This window comes from Protopterus annectens, chromosome 10.part0 (genome assembly GCF_019279795.1).
Source record: "Protopterus annectens isolate FY-2018-M chromosome 10.part0, PAN1.0, whole genome shotgun sequence".
Classification (NCBI taxonomy): Eukaryota; Metazoa; Chordata; order Ceratodontiformes; family Protopteridae; genus Protopterus; species Protopterus annectens.
Window position 1 is genome coordinate 1,080,642,924 of NC_056744.1, and position 16,034 is coordinate 1,080,658,957.

The 16,034-nt window shown below is 37.7% G+C and overlaps 1 protein-coding gene across 1 annotated transcript in view; it reads left to right on the plus strand.

The window, feature by feature from the left end:
- Positions 1 to 15,138, plus strand: part of EFCAB14 (EF-hand calcium binding domain 14) — a 664,702-nt gene extending 649,564 nt beyond the window's left edge. The window contains exon 9 of the mRNA XM_044085823.1: positions 12,870 to 15,138. Within this exon, the coding sequence (XP_043941758.1) occupies positions 12,870 to 13,045 (176 nt within the window). The 3' untranslated portion in view covers positions 13,046 to 15,138. The remainder of the gene's footprint in view (positions 1 to 12,869) is intronic.
- The last annotated feature ends 896 nt before the right edge of the window (positions 15,139 to 16,034 follow it).

Consider the following 16,034-nt stretch of genomic DNA (forward strand, 5'->3'; position numbering starts at 1 on the left):
TGTCTCATAAGCTATGCAAGACCTTTTTGAAAGGAGCCACTCTGTTGAGACGCCACCTCTTCAAGAACCTGTGGCTTCTTGGGATTTAAATTTTGTGTTCTCCAAACTGACATCTTCCCCATTTTGATATCTTCCCCATTTGAACCTTTTCACTCATCCTCATTGAAATTTTTGTCTTGGAAGACTTTGTTTTTGGTGGCTATCACATCAGCTAGATGGGTATCAGAGTTACAAGCTTTGTCTGTTAAGCCACCTTATTTGATCTTTCATAAAGACAGGGTCTCACTGCGTACTAACCCCTCCTTTATCCTCAACATTTGTTCTCACGCCACCTTAAATCAATCCATAGAACTCCCAGTTTTCTTCCCTAATCACTGTAATGCAGCTGAATATCGGTTTCATCAGCTAGACGTTCATAGACAGGTATGTTTTTATTTGCATCAGACCAAGGAGTTTAGGAAATCAGAACAACTGTTCATTTCCTTTTCTGAGTCTAGATTGGGCTTACCAGTTTCTAAAGTGACACTATCTAATTAATTTCCAGTTGCATAGCCTTTGTCTACAATTTGGAGGGCAGACCTTTACCCTCCAAGATCAAGGCTCATTCTACCAGGTCTCTGTCTACCTCTTCAGCCTTCCAAGCCAGGGTCCCACTTGATAATATTTGTGCAGCAGCTACATGGGCTACCCCTCACACTTTTTTTATTGCACATTACAAATTGGATTTAGCTTCCAGGGCTAGAGCATCCTTTGGCTCCACGATGCTCAGGAGTATTTTCCAGTGAGCCACCCAAGAATAAGGCGCTAGGGACACTGTCCCATACGTAAAAATGAGGATGAGATTGGACTACTCAACATAAAGACGTTTTGTACTCACCATAACGTTCCGTGTTGGTAGTCCATCTCACCCTTCATTTTTACCAACCCGTCCACCTGCCCCCATCCTGGAAGAATCTGGAGGTATTAATATTTTGGTTTATCTTTGGTTGGAGACCCTTTAGTATTGGTTTGTCTATTATTGTTATTTCTTCTAGTGAGCAGCAAACAAGATTTGGGTTTGTACTGGTACACTATGGGATACCTGCTTAGCCACAAGCCAACCAGAAGTCTTCGAGCTTATAAATCAGCGTAGTCAGAGCAGAGGATCGGCTCCGAACCCATACGTAAAAATGAAGGGTGAGTTGGACTACCAACATGGAACGTTATAGTGAGTACATAACTTCTTTTTTCTTGAGGCGACAGTATGGAGAAAATACAAAAGGAGGATATAGAGGCAATCCTTAATAATGGTGAGATGGAAAATAAAATATATGCAGAGAAAGTGAAAGAAGGCAGAGGTGGAGCAGCAGGAAAGAAGGCAAAAGAAAATGAAAAACAGAAGTATGTGTTAAGGATTCAAAGTAAAGAAGACAACAAATGCTAATGATTCAAAATAAAGAAGACAAAAAATGGCCAGGTATGAAGTGTGGGTCTTTTTAATAGCTCCTTTGGGTGTAAAAGCACATAAGGTAAGAGTATTTGTTCTTATTAACAAAAAGACATTTTCTGGCATTATATTTAAGACTGCCTTTTTTATTTAAAATTTTCTTGGAGAATATGAAAAAAAAAGAAAAACTACAACCCCTTGGAGTCTTTGTTAGCTAAAAGCATTTAACAGGGAAACAAAAAAGAAAATGCATGTACAGTTTCCTAAAGAGGTAGAAAGAATGACTTGAAAGGACATTTGAAAAATGTACGCAAAGAAGTACTGGACATTGCAAATGTTTATGAATAAAGGGATTTATGGACTGGTGGCTGGAACTGTAATATTGATTTAAAATAGAAAGACAAAAAGTTATATGTGCACCAAGCATGGTAAATGTGGAGGGGAATAAGGGAATTGTAAAATACTGGCAACATCCCAACACATGTTGTGTGTGTGTGTGTGTGTGTGTGTGTGTGTGTGTGTGTGTGTGTGTGTGTGTGTGTGTGTGTGTGTGAGAACATTGTGGAAAATGGCATTTGCTAAGTAACTTTGACAAAAGAAAATTTTATATTTATGGGGAAATGGGACATGATGCAAATGTGAATTGAAATGTTATAGATGTAACAAAATTGGACATCTGTGGATGGATAAGGATGAAGAAAAAAAAGAAGAAAATGAACAAAATGAAGAAATTGTAGAATTGCCAGCAATAGAAGAAGAATGAGAAGCAAGTAATAAAGAGGACATAGAAGAAAGTTCTGAAATAAGTGATGAAAAAGACACATTGGAAGGTAGTAAAGATGGAAAGAAATCTCTTGGTAAAAGGGTAAAAGACAGAAAAATAAAATTAAAGGGATAAGTACAAAAAAGAAAGGAAGTGGATGAAAACGAACATATACAACTAAAGATTGGGGCTTGGTATAATGTTTAAGGTGTTTGACTGACAGACACAAGGTACAGTATTTGATTCTCACCATTGGGAAGAAAATTGGTTTGATTTAGAATGACTTAGTAAGAAAGCTAGCATAGTAATTAGTATGAACTTATAAAACCAGGAGTCTACGGAAACGGGGAAATGAAAATTTTAGAGTGCTTTAGAATATAGTAAGAAAAACAGTAATTTTTGGAGTGGTGTAATACATGTGATGTAGACATAACTATATTAGAAAATACAAGATTTTTTTAACAAATGAAAGATTACAAACAGAGAAGCTATGAAAAGGAAAGGTAATATGGAATTTGGGAAATGAGAGATGTTCTGGAATGGCCATATTCTGTAGAAATATAGTAAAGATATTAGATGTAATTTTAGCAAAAATGGGAAAATTATCCATTTTAGATTTAAAATGGAAAGAACAAGTATATGCTTATGCTAATTTTAAAGAAAGGGAAAGCTTATTTCATCAGATTTTAGACTATGTAGTGATAAATATGAATATTATAATAACAGGAGATTTTAATTGTGATTTAAGAGGCAAACATGAAAAGAAAGGAAATGATATAAGAACTATGTTAGAAGAAATAAAGAGAAAAGTAAAGGTTTAGGTGATGTAGTAAAGATAAGGGGTATGTATTTCACATTGAATGAAATGTCTATATTAGGTATAACATTTTGGAATATAGATGGAAGTAGAATTCACTGGGGAAAACAATAGAAGGAATAAAACAAATGTGTCTTTTCTGGAGAACATATAAATTATCAATCAGAAAAAAGGCTTATTTGATAAATACAGTATTGATGGGAAAAGTATCGCACTTGCCAACATAGGTTCATAGGTTAGTACTAGACTGACTGCTCTTGTGGGCCATTTTAAGCCTAGCCAATTATCCCTTGTGAGACTCAAACCCTGCACCTTGTGTTTGTAAGGCAAACCATTAGGCCACCCTCTCAACCCCAATAATAGTATTTGAAAAGGAATTATTGTAGATTTTTTTTTTATTTATATGGAGTTCTAAATTAAACCTGGTAGAAAGAGGAGTTTTGTATGTAAATAAAGAGGAAGGAGGTTTAAGGTTAATTAACCAGTGTTGTATGCTGATTCTTTAAATTTGTACAAACTGTTAAAGTGGATAAATAAAAAGATGAAGGATTAGTAGTAACATTTTATAAATATAAATATGATAAACTTTGGGGTTTGGTAAGAAAAGAGTAAAAGAGAAAAAAGTGTATAAATGAAGAAATAAAATCTTACCAAGAAAAATATTTTTGTGAAAAAATATAGAAAAATAAAGAAAAGTGTGATATAAGAATGTAATAATAAAACATTACTAGGTTTCATTCCAAAAACTTTGAAATGTATGACCGAAGTCCTTGGAAGTAGTCTTGCCCAATGCCACATTGGCCAATTCCCTTCCCAAGAAATGAAAAGGTAAAAAAAAAAAACAAAGGAGAATGATGTTGTGGATGACAGAGAACCTTCCATGTTCATATTCATGTCTTTGGTCAACGACACAGGTGAGGATTCTTTCTAGCCCTCTGGTTCAATGACCACTGCGTCCTTCCCTCTGACGCAACTGACGCACCAATGTCAGTCAGGTCCAAAGCTGTTTCATAGACCTTGTCTTCTGACACCAAAGAGTTGGTAACCGATAGAGACGGTGGTATTCCCTTGGGAGTCATTCATGAGGAAATTTCAGGAATCCGGATAGAGGTCCTGGCCACCCGCTCACATCCTGAGGCCTTGATTTCTAAACCCTGAGTACCAAAACCCAAGAGACTGATTAGCATGCCCCAACCCACATTGCCTCAGTCGTCAGCCTTACCAACCTGGGTCAATGCACAGGACCTAGTTAAGCTTGCCAAGGATTTCATGAATTTTGTGAAATCCAGAGGTCCAGCCACAGGTGATTATTCCAGGAGCATCTCTTGGAAAAAGAAGGAGAGATGCATCTCCCCAGGAGGGCTCAAACTACTCAGAATCCGAAGATGAGGAAAAGTTGTGCTATGCTAAACACCTCCCTCCTTAATCTTTACCTGACTCAGATTCAGATTACACCCTTTCCTCTGCCTCTCCCCTTGAGGATTTATCCTTTGTGGAAATTATGCACAAGATGAAAGAGACATTTAATTGGGAGAGTAGAAAGTTTTGTCAGGCCCAGACCCATTACAGAGAGCTTATGTGCCTGCCGTCTTCCAGACCCTTAACAATTCCACCTGCATTTATAGTTCTGGATTATGCCTTTGCTTTGTAGATTTATCTCTGCAGCCTGACTCCCTTCCCCTTTGCCCCTAGGAAGCCATATCACTTTTATAGAGTGTGAGTGTTTGACACCCACAAGCAAATCCCTTGGTGGTGTCAACTGAATCTGCTAGGGGAACTCCTAAGGGTTCAGCCAGATATCCTTTACAAAATGACAGCGAGAGCAGAATGCTTGATAGATTTGTTTAAAAAACACATCAAGTACCGTGGCTATGAGGACTCTTGACTGTCAATTTCACAAGTTAGAGTACATGGAGCCTTTGCAAGAGAAGATCATTATGGATCTCTCACAAGAGCCCACAAAGGGACATACAGGATACAGCTAGATCAGCACTCCAGATGCAGAAACACTCACCAAAATGTGGCTGTGATGAACTGGACACATCATGTAAGGCAGCTGCTATGGGGTCTGTCATGTAGCTGAGGATTTGACCTCTGTCAGACTAGTTGAAGGTGGAATTCCTTGATGCTCCACTGGATTAGGAGTCCTTGTTTCTCCCTCTCCACACACACACACACACACACACTGAGAAAGTTTTTGAAAAAAATTGACAAGAAAGGGAAACAAATCAAAATAGTTAAAAACTTTTATTTTTCTCCCACACCTAGATATAACAAGAGTTACTTCTCTAAATCTTGGCCACTGTCACTGCCTCTAAGGCAAACAAAGGGGAGGCCTCTCTGTGACAAAAGACCAAGAACAGAAGGTGGCAAACTGAGCAGCATACCAGATCAAATGATCCAAGTATCCAGTGTCCCCCAGAGAGCAGTTGTGACTACCTTCAGTACCACTCATCACCCCTTTCCCCAAAACCTACCTCATCTCCTCTCCTCCCAGCAGGGAGACTTTCCACCCTTCATACAGCAGTGAATAGTCATCAACAGGGACTAGTGAGTCTTTGTATATCATAGTAAAGGGCTGTTTTCTGGGGAAAAAATCTAGAGATATCAAAGCTCCCAAAATACCAAGAGGGACCCCCCCCCCCATAGTAACAGAACTTCTACAACATTGATCCATTCATCCAATTTCTGAAGGGTACAAGGTTCTACTCAAGAATATTCCTAGTCCCAAGAAAGGATGAACTAGACCTAGACTTGTCAATGTTGAACAAGTTTCTTTGCATGCAAAAGTTCAGAATGCTAACCCAAAAAAACTGTTGCCTATGATCTTCCAGGGAGCCGATATGGTGTACCTTCACATTCCTGTAGTCAAGGAACACAAGAATTATGTTCGGTTTCTGGCAAGAGGATTATAATACCAGTTTTGTGCATTACCATTTGGCTTATCTACTGTTCCCAAAGTTTTCACCAAATGCCTAGGACTGGTTATAGCCCATTTTATAGCTGTAGGATTTCCCATTTACCCTTACCAGGACAACTGCTTGATCTAGGGGAAAACCACCCTGGAACATCAGACAGCCCTGCAAGTCACCATGGATTGCTTCCAGAAGGTAGGCCCCACCTTCAGCCACAGGCAAGAATTCTCTGTCCAGGTGCTATGATACACTCATTACAGCAAAAGGCCTTCCTACCCCAAGACAAGGTTTCCTGCTTGATGAGCTATCTGTAGAGTCTGTTACAAAGGCAGACACTCACTGCAAGGGAACACCTAAGGACCTTGGGATACATGGCATCCTGTATTAGTTCCTCTTGCATAGTTGCACAAGAGGAAAACTACATTGGTTTCAAAAAAAAAAAACAGTTGAAAACAGCATTTACAATCCTTAGAAATCTAGATAAATGCTTGTCCCCTGCCTAAAAAAATAGCAGTTTGGTGGAAAGACACCATTCTGCAAAACCCAGGGGCAAACTTCTGTTTACTTTAGACAGACAAACAATTACCTCAAACAGCTCAGACATTGCTTGGGGAGCACATTTAAGATAGTTGAAGGAGCAGGGAGTCTGTACCCCAGAACAAAGGAAATTGCACATAAACCAAAAAAGAAATGCTAACAGTGTTTTTAGCTATAAAAGACTTACAAAGCAAACTGAACCACAGGAGCACTGCAGATCTGGACAGACAACACCACAGTTATGTTGCACATAAACAAGGGGGAACTCATTCTTACATCCTGTGCAATCTAGCAATAATGGTATGGCTTTTAGCACAAGAACTACAACTGACACTAATAGTGCCCTACAACCCAGGCCAGAACAACACTATAGCAGATTCTCTCTGCAGGGACCATCGGGACCCCAAACAAATGGATGCTAAGGAGAGAGAGAGAGAGATTTTCCTGAACCTCATCCATCAATGGGATACCTCAGTATAAATCTCATTACTCCTCCTTGGAACACACAGCTATAAAGGTTCTTCTCCAGAACCTAACAAACAGGAACTTGGAGAGCGAGCACCTTCTTCTTCAGATAGACAGACCTCTTCCTGTATGCCTTCTGTCTGTTACCCTTAATTCCCAGAGTACAGCTAAAAGTGAGATCAGACAGGTTGAGCATGATACTCATAGCCCCCTTTTGGCCAAGGCAATACTGGTTCTACTTTTAGTTGATCCTCAGCTAGGAATAATATTTTAGTCTTCCCCAGTGGTAGAGCTACTCACCCTGTTCATAGGTTCATAGGAGATTACTTAGCTAACGGCTCAAGAGCCCTTACAAACCTAGCCAGTTTTAGCCAGATTTTACTTAATTAAAGGGATCTGTCATTCACTTACACATGAAAACACTCAAGCTAACACCTTGGAGGATAGGATTTTATCACCAAACAATGCAAATTACTCTACTGAAGTGTTATTTATCGTGAAAGAGGCAGGAAAGCCAACTACCAGACAGTCATATTTATCAAAGTGGAAAAGGTTTTCTGTTGGTGCCAGACCAAAAGTGTGACACCAGCTAATGCTGGCATGAATATCCAATGCTGGAATACCTTTCAGAACTATTTAATCAGGGCCTGCGTTATTCAAGTATTAAGGTATATGTGTCTGCCTTCTCTGCTTGCATACCTTGCTTTCTAAATATCTGTACTTACCCCCATTTGAAACCATATCTGAAAAGGGTAGTACACCTGAAACCACCCAGGAAAAACCCTTTTCCTTCTTGGGACCTGAATTATGTTTTGGAAAAACCTACCCTGCCACCTTTTGAGTCAGCTGCCCTTACCCCTTTAAAGATGATCACATTAGCCAGGCTGGTCTCTGAACTTTAAGCCCTGATGTGCAAAAAAACCCTTCACTGTATTCAACAAGGACAAGAGTTACCCCATTTATGTAAATTTACTGTTGGCAGAGTGTAAAAAGCAGTATGTATTCAGGTCTTCCTTGTTTGGTTATGTATTAAAATATTATTTGTTACTGTGGAAAGGGGCTTTAGAAGCTATGAATGTTTTTATTGATTTTTTTTTAACAGTTTTTTTTTTAATTTACTCGTGAATATAGTTGTGATAAAATTAATTATCTAGATGTAAAATAGAGAACTGAAAAAAATATACATCATAAGATAACATGCAATGATTCATTTTTACATTTCAAAAGCTGTCACCCATTATTTCAAAAGAAATATTGTGAAGAGACAGATGGTGTTGCTTTTGCATTTGGTTAGGGAGGATGATCTTTTCTTTACAGAATTAAAAATTTTATTAAAAAATCTTCATAGATAAGAGTTACCCAAAAAGGTAATTGAGAAGGTTAAAAAAAGAGATAATTAGGGGCCGAACAAATATATTTGCACCCTTCTTAGGAATTAATACTTCCTGAGTAGCACACATTAAATGATAGAAATAAGATGTCTCAATGGTGATAACTTACAATTGTGAAACACATGGAATATTTGAGATTATTAGGGATGCATGGAATTTAAGTTTTACTCAGGAGAATAAGGAGAAAATAGAGGATAAACCCCGAGTTACTTACCGTAGAGGAAAATATAACAAATTGTTTGGAAAGGGGACAACATAATAGACAAAAATATGTGAGATAAAAAATGAGTAAGTGTGAGAACTATAAGTATTGCAACGCAAGTATGTGTGAGAACTATAAGTATTGCAACGCAAGTATGTCAATGATGGCCCCTACGTTTATGTGGAAGGGCATCTGAGGACGATTGGATGCCCAGGATTATGTAATTGTAACACTACTAGAGTTGTTTACTTAGCTACTTGTTTATCTTGTTTGGCATTTTATGTGGGGAAAGCTAATAGGAAATTAAAATATAGGATCTATGAACATTTGAGTGATATAAAAAAGGTTAAAGAAACAAATGCTTTGCACAAGCACTCCTAAAAAATGTATGGAGTTTAAGAGGTTTACATTTTTGTGTTTATTGATAATGTAGTAGATGAAATAGGGGGATTTCAAGTAATGCATTGGCTTAAATGGAAATATTTATATCAGTAGTATTTTAAAATATAGAGAGAAAATTTGATTTATTGTATAAATTGTAGATTATTATAAAATAAGTTTTTAAGTAAATTATGTAATTCATGAATTATGTATTAAATGTTAGATTAAAGGCATTCTTTAAATTTTTGTAGAGCTTTTTAAATTGATGTCATGAGTTGATTAGTTATTCAGTAGGCAACTGATGTGATTGGTAGAATGTTTTTTTTTTTTTTAGTTTAAAGTGTTATGTAATTTCCTGTAAACTAACTGATTAAGTCCTTTGTAAAGACAGGATGAATGCGCTAACCTTGTGTTCAGTAAAGATCCGGGATTTAAGCTTGTGTTGCGTCTAGTGCCCTCTCTTACATTGTTTATTTTAGTCTTGCATTAGATATGTTTTTTACTCTATAAACCAAGCTATACTTGGATGTTCACCATGTGATCTGGTGGTGCCTTATCAGGACACAGTCTCCAAATAGAGCAGAACAACGTTTAGTGACCTTTGCAGAAGGAAAAGAAGGCAGGCCTGTCTCCAAACAGGCAGTTTCAAAATGGATAGCTAATCATATTACCTTCTGTTGTAATCATCATAGAAAGCAACTACCAGCATCTGACAGGACACATGTCATGAGACACTGGACTGCCACCACTGCCTTCCTAATAGGTATCCCTCCTCAGACCATCTTGGAATATGCCACTTGGTCTTCTGTCCACACCTTTACCAAACATTGTCATTTTGACACCACGTCCAGGACTAGGACAGATTTTGCCTCTGCTGTTTTACAGAACCTGCTGTCCCAGGGGCCTTCAGACAGCCAGCCTCCCAACCTCTTGCTTTGGTAGCCCTCCCAAGAATCAGTACTACAACATTAACTATGAACCCAGAGGCTCCCTTCACTCTGGAATAAAATCCCAGTCCAGGTTAGGCAGAGTCCCTCATTAACTCTCTTCAAGAGGAATCTTGATGAGTGGATGGGAGATCGTAGGTTTACCCCAGGTATCATTTCTGTGTCACTGTTAGACAGAGGCACAGTATACTAACCTCGAAAAAGGGCATAGCAAAATAAATTTAAAATGGGTGGCGAAAGCCAAACACATTCTGGCTAGGCATATAAATGCCCTAGGGCAGATAGCCTAGTATGAACCTATGAACCTATGAACCTAAGAACGTACTGCAGTTGTGTTACATTTACCATAATTGTAAATGTTTGAGTAGATCAGTGTTGAAATACCAACTCACATCCTCCTTCCCCTCTTTTCTGCTTGGCCTGCCTTGGCTGGAAGTTGGAGGTGAATACCCTTATTCTGTCATCCATCACCCCCCCCCCCGTCATTCCCTTCCTGAAGTTTTAGTCCATGTGTCTCAAAATTGTAGACAACTTGAAGGGTCATGTCCTCAGGCATCAGACTGTGTACCACATACTAGAAAGACCTGAAGATGGTCCCAGAAGACATGTGTCCTATTCTTAAACATTTGACGTCTTGGGCTGATGCAAAGACTCTGGGGATTTGGTTGGTCATGGGCTTCTGCATGGCAGGAAGATCCATGAAAATCAGTACAGCAGCATTGATCTACTCAAACATCTACAGTTATGGCAAGTGTAATGCAACTGTACTTTTTATGAGAAAGCAACATCATGGGGAATTAAAAGTTCTTAAAAAGAAGACAACAGTAACTTTAACTTCAGTAGCACATTTGTAATTATAAAATTTCACATTCAAAAGAACACATTGTGGACAAAGAGAAAATAATGGCATATTTTACAAAGAAGTCAATGTGAATTTCACTAAAGTATTTATTTATTTCACTTTTTGTTTATCATGGAATTCAAACTGCACATAGTCCCTTTTTAGTTTAGACCAAAGGAGAAAAGTGCCACATTGCATACATTTGTATAAACGCAGACAATGAGTTAACAGCATGCATGTTTGGAGAGAGAGAGAAACTTTCATTTGAGTATGGAGTTGTTGAAATGTGTATTTTTGGCTATCAAATATGTGTTTAGTCAAAGAATGTTTTTGTTATGTCAAAGTTGTTTAAATTGATAGTAAATGAGAAGTTCACATGGAGGTAGAAGTGGTCTGTTCTTTGCTGTAGTAAGAAAAAACAGTCTGATAGTTGTAGTACTAAGTTGAAGTGATGTCAGTGCATATCAGATGGCTGGTTTTGTCATTACTGTCTTGTAATGTTGGCGTTAGCATATATGAGTTAGAGGGTGTGGGAGGTGCAAAGGAGGCTTGGCAACTACTAAAACATAGACTCGTGCAGTTATTATAGTCCAGAAATGTGTGGGATTTCTTCACTAGCGTAGTGAGGAAGTACATTAAGTGTAGTGGTAGTGATTGTGCGTCTGTAGTGTTAGATAAAGGTAGCGTGAATGGGATTTTCAGTGGTAGAGACAAGTTTGCAGTGTCAGCAAAACAGCTAAATTTGATTCTCTAAGGTGGAGACTTGTCTGCAGTGCAAGCGGTAATGTGAGTTGGAGTTTTTCTTATGCTTTAAGTGTTGATGAGTTGTGAAGGTGTAGAGTTGCTTTCTAAGGAATGTATTTTTGTTTGGCACAGATTTAACTTGGTTACAAACTCACTGTTTATATGATTAGGTAGTAAGTTGATCGGCTTTAATAAAGTGTTTGCTTATTTGATATATTTAAATTGCTATTCATTTTTTACTTGCCTAGTTTCTAGTAATTTTTTTTAGCCTGGCTTAAGAGCATTTTAGTGTAGTGTCTTTACCTGGCTTTTCTGTGGCATCAAGTAAGAATAAGTAAGCATGCAGATTGATCTCTTTTGATAGCTGGGCTGCTCTCTAGCAGACTAGCCAGGCTTGATATTGCATCCATGTATACTATTGACGGTCCAGCTGTTGAATAGCTGTTATTTTAATGTAGACCAGTGGTGCACAATGTCCGGCCCCGGGGCCAAATCCGGCCCTTGATGCATTACCATCTGGTCCCCAGAGAGTATCCAAAATTTTTTAAAATAGTGAAAAAATGCAATGCCTTACTCCAGTCACGTAAACTTTCCAGCATGTGCTTACTTACCTAATTGACTGCAGTTGTGCACACCTCTAATTTTAGCTGTGGAAGTAACTATTCTTTGTTGTTTATAACTTGTAGTCTGTAAACAGTAGTAACTTTCTGTAAGAGTTTGTAATAAGTCATGGCTGCAAGCCAGAATAAAGTTAAACGCAAAATTGATATAGCAAACAGGCAATTTCATGACTGCTGTCTTAAGTAAAAATGCCAGTACCTGTACCTATTAACTCGTGACAACTTACTACAGGTGGCCTGCAGATGCATTAAAAATTTGTGTAGTGGCCCTCCCCACAAAAAGGTTGTGCACCACTGATGTAGACCATGCCTGCTGAAAATACAGGATGAGTACTGATGTCCACCACTAGAGGGCAGTTTCAATACACATTACGGAGTTCTGCATCAGTGATTGTAGTATTTGTCCTCATACTGTTATAGTGAATCATCAGACAACGGTACCGAATGAAAAGATTTTCTCTAGACCATTATATTTTTGTGACAAGATCCAGGATAGCTCAAGAAGTCTGACATCATTGCAACAATTACAGTGGGCATTTTTATTTTGACTGAACTGCAATTGGCAATAAGAATATGATAGTGTCTTGTACAGCTGAATAGAGTGGTGCTAAGAGTTGTAGATAGGTACAAACAGTGAAAAAGTCCACATAATTATTAATGCTAGCTAGACTACCTGGTATGCTGCAGACAGTAATTCTTAGTTGCCTCCTTCTTAAGAGTACTGTCACATTGGTTCCTTTCAGATACTGTGTGCAAGCAATTTGCTGGTTTCATACTGATGTTTCAGATTGATTTCACATTTTTTTTTTCTTTTTTACAGATCTGGAAGTATTGTTTCAGTCATCAAAGAAAGGTTTATTTGGGGAACTATCTTATAAGGATCTTGAAGACATTTTTGGCACTGCACTACCAAAATTGCAGGAACTAAGTCCATTTGATAAAAATGGTGATGGGAAGTTCTCCCTGAAAGAGCTAACTGCTGCCATAGGCCTATAGCTTATCGAGACAGGAACTGAGGACTTGATGCATAGCAGTTAAAAGCTACTGTTTTAAATAAGTCTGCACTTTCTGCCAGTATTTTACTCATTTTAATATTTGCTCACTTTAGAAATAATGAGAATCTTCAGTATGCCCTAATGGCTCTTTTTTCTCCTTTGTTTCTTACATAATGGTTTAATTTATAGACAGGATATTTAAAGAAACTGGGCATTTGATTCTTTAATAGGGCATAATTTATTTGCAGTCTTTAACCTTTTTCTTGTAAGCATTTGCTTGCATTTAAGCTAATGAGCATAACTTGTTTTAAAGCATTTCTTTTCATTTAAAGTTCTCCAAGCAACTAAAAATCCATGGCCATCCCATTTACAGTTTTGTTTTTCTTAATGTTGCCATCTGCATGTTTTGACAGTGGAAGACATTTTCCTAATAGTATGGTCCGAGCTCTTCTTGCTATGTTTGTGTTTCTGTACATGATTATCTCAGAAGGACAGCTATGGTTATTACGTCTTAATAAAGGTGCTGGCGCTGCTGGGTCATAAGACATAGAAAAGTAAAATTGCAAAAATGAGAGACTGTGATGGATTAATTAACAGTTAGTCATTTTAGTAACACATGACACACATTTGGTTTCCATGCATCAGTTTTTAAAAGGTACAGCAATTATGAAATTTAATCAGACGTTATGACTTCTGGATAAACTTTAAGTGCGCTTTAGAAACATTGAAACTGGAGGGTTTTATTACATTAACAAGTTAAAAGGGTAGAATGCAATCAAATGTTTTTAATACCCCATGTGAAAAAAAACAAGCAAACAAAAATAGCTTGTTTTTGTTTTAAGTTGTCTGTGTAAACAAATACAGTTGTATAGTCATTATTTTAATGTAGGCCATGTGTATTAGTATCATTAACCCATTTCACCTGTACTTATGTAATTACTGTCTTGTAATCTCAGACTAAGTTTAGGGACTTGTATTTTGTTTTAAAAAACTGTTCATCCTCATGACAGTCCTCTTCTTGACGGTCTTGCTTGGTACATTTGTTAGCTGAGTATCATGCAGTAATTGTGATGTTGCAATTCTTTTGGGGGTGGTAGGCAGTACTTATTCCTGTTCTGACTTTATTCCTTGCCACATGAAGGAGCTGTAGTTGAAATTTTGTGAATTTTTTGACGGGTTGATGAGTGCACTACCAAAAGTGTGTGTGTGGGGGGGGGGGCTGTATTGCTTTTATCCCATGTTGCATGAGTGCTTACATGCATAGGCACGCAGTCACACCTACTGCAGCTACAGACAAGTTGCTGTTCTTAGCTAGATAGACACCCATCTCGGGTTCCTTCTCATTTTCTGGCAGTACTATCCAAACATGCAGAAGGACCAATCTGTCTCCCTTCCCCTCGATTGGTGAGCTGACCATGATCGTGCACTTCCAGTCAGTCACATCTACTTATGGCTGGCTTCTCCATGGCCTGAACCAGTAATCAAACCTGAGTTACCAGGGTCACAGTTAGGATTCCATCCGTGTTTACCACACAATCCATTGAGCTTGTACAGTTTATTAGAATCTAACTGCAGTTATCGTACAACTGGTCCTTTCATGCACTGCACGATGCTGAAAAATATGATTCATCTGCATCTGCTCAGGTTTCATCCAGATGAAGAAAAGCACCTCTGCACTGCCTTACTTAAGTGTAGCAACTCCACACTTGCACAGCCATTGAAAAAAGTTCACACACATCACTTCACTGGTGGTGTGCAAATGAAAATTGCACCATTAGTAATTTTCATTAACTAACAATACCTAGTTGACATTGGTGAATTAAAATCAGTGTAGCTGAAACCATATCCATTTAAGATCTTTTGACTAGTCCATACAAATGTATCATGATTTGCAGTTTAAGGTTTTTTTTAATAATATTCCTTAATTATTGAGGAATATTTTTCTTTTAATTGTTGCAACACAGGGTATTTTATGTGCCATCCAGATGCTGTTGTTTAATAATGATACCTTGCAGGTCAGTGTTCAGCTTTTTTCATTAGCAATTGTAGTCTGTAAAATTTAACTTACAGAATAAAAAAACCTTCCAAAAATAAGAAAAAAAAGACTTACTGAGTTTAATAACATCCTTTATTATAGAGTATTAAAATGCATATTAGCAGCATCAGTTGGTAAAATAAACCAACTTTATTGTTAAATCTTTCTGCAGCTGTTTAGGCAGAGTTTGACTTGTATAGCCTTATAATGTTGTGCAGGAAGACCTTCAAAACACATTCCAGAATTTTCCCCAGGTTGCCATCTACTCAGCTTTCAGACTGTTCCTTAAACAAAAGCAGTGTGCATTATGGATCTGGTATGAGGAGGTCTGTCATTAACAGCAGGAGTAATGCTAGCAGGTGTGTGGTCACCCCATTGTCTGATACTTTCCCGGATTAATGTATCCCTCCATTTTTCTCATAATGTGCAGTCTGGAACCTTCTTTTCTAGATCTCTCTTGCCATGCTTGAGTATACAGTACCTGAGAAATGGGCATGAGCTACTGTTATTAATTTGTTGAATATTTTACTTAAAAAAAAAATGTGAATGTAGTATTCATAGTTACTGAAAGTCATAACAGTTTCTGACTCCTTTTGTTAGTGTTAGCTTGGTTCTCTCTCTCTCTTTTTTTTTTTTTTTTTTTTTTTTTTTTTTGTGGAAATTTGTTTTGTCCATCTTAGTTTGTCTTTTTCCTGGGCCTCTTACTGGTATTTTTTTACCATTTTTCTGTAATTGTTGATGATATTACTTATATCTTAGGTTTGGCATTTGCTTTGCACTGTTTTTGTTGTAGTTGGTGGTGCCTGCCATTACTAATATCATAGATCATTACTGTCATTGTAAGTCATTTGTTTTCCAAGTGTAAGTACAAAGTTAATGTCATGCCAGAAGAATACAGAAACAGTGCTTAATTTGTTGGGGAGTAAAGTGAGGTTGAAGACCTGCATTTACAAAA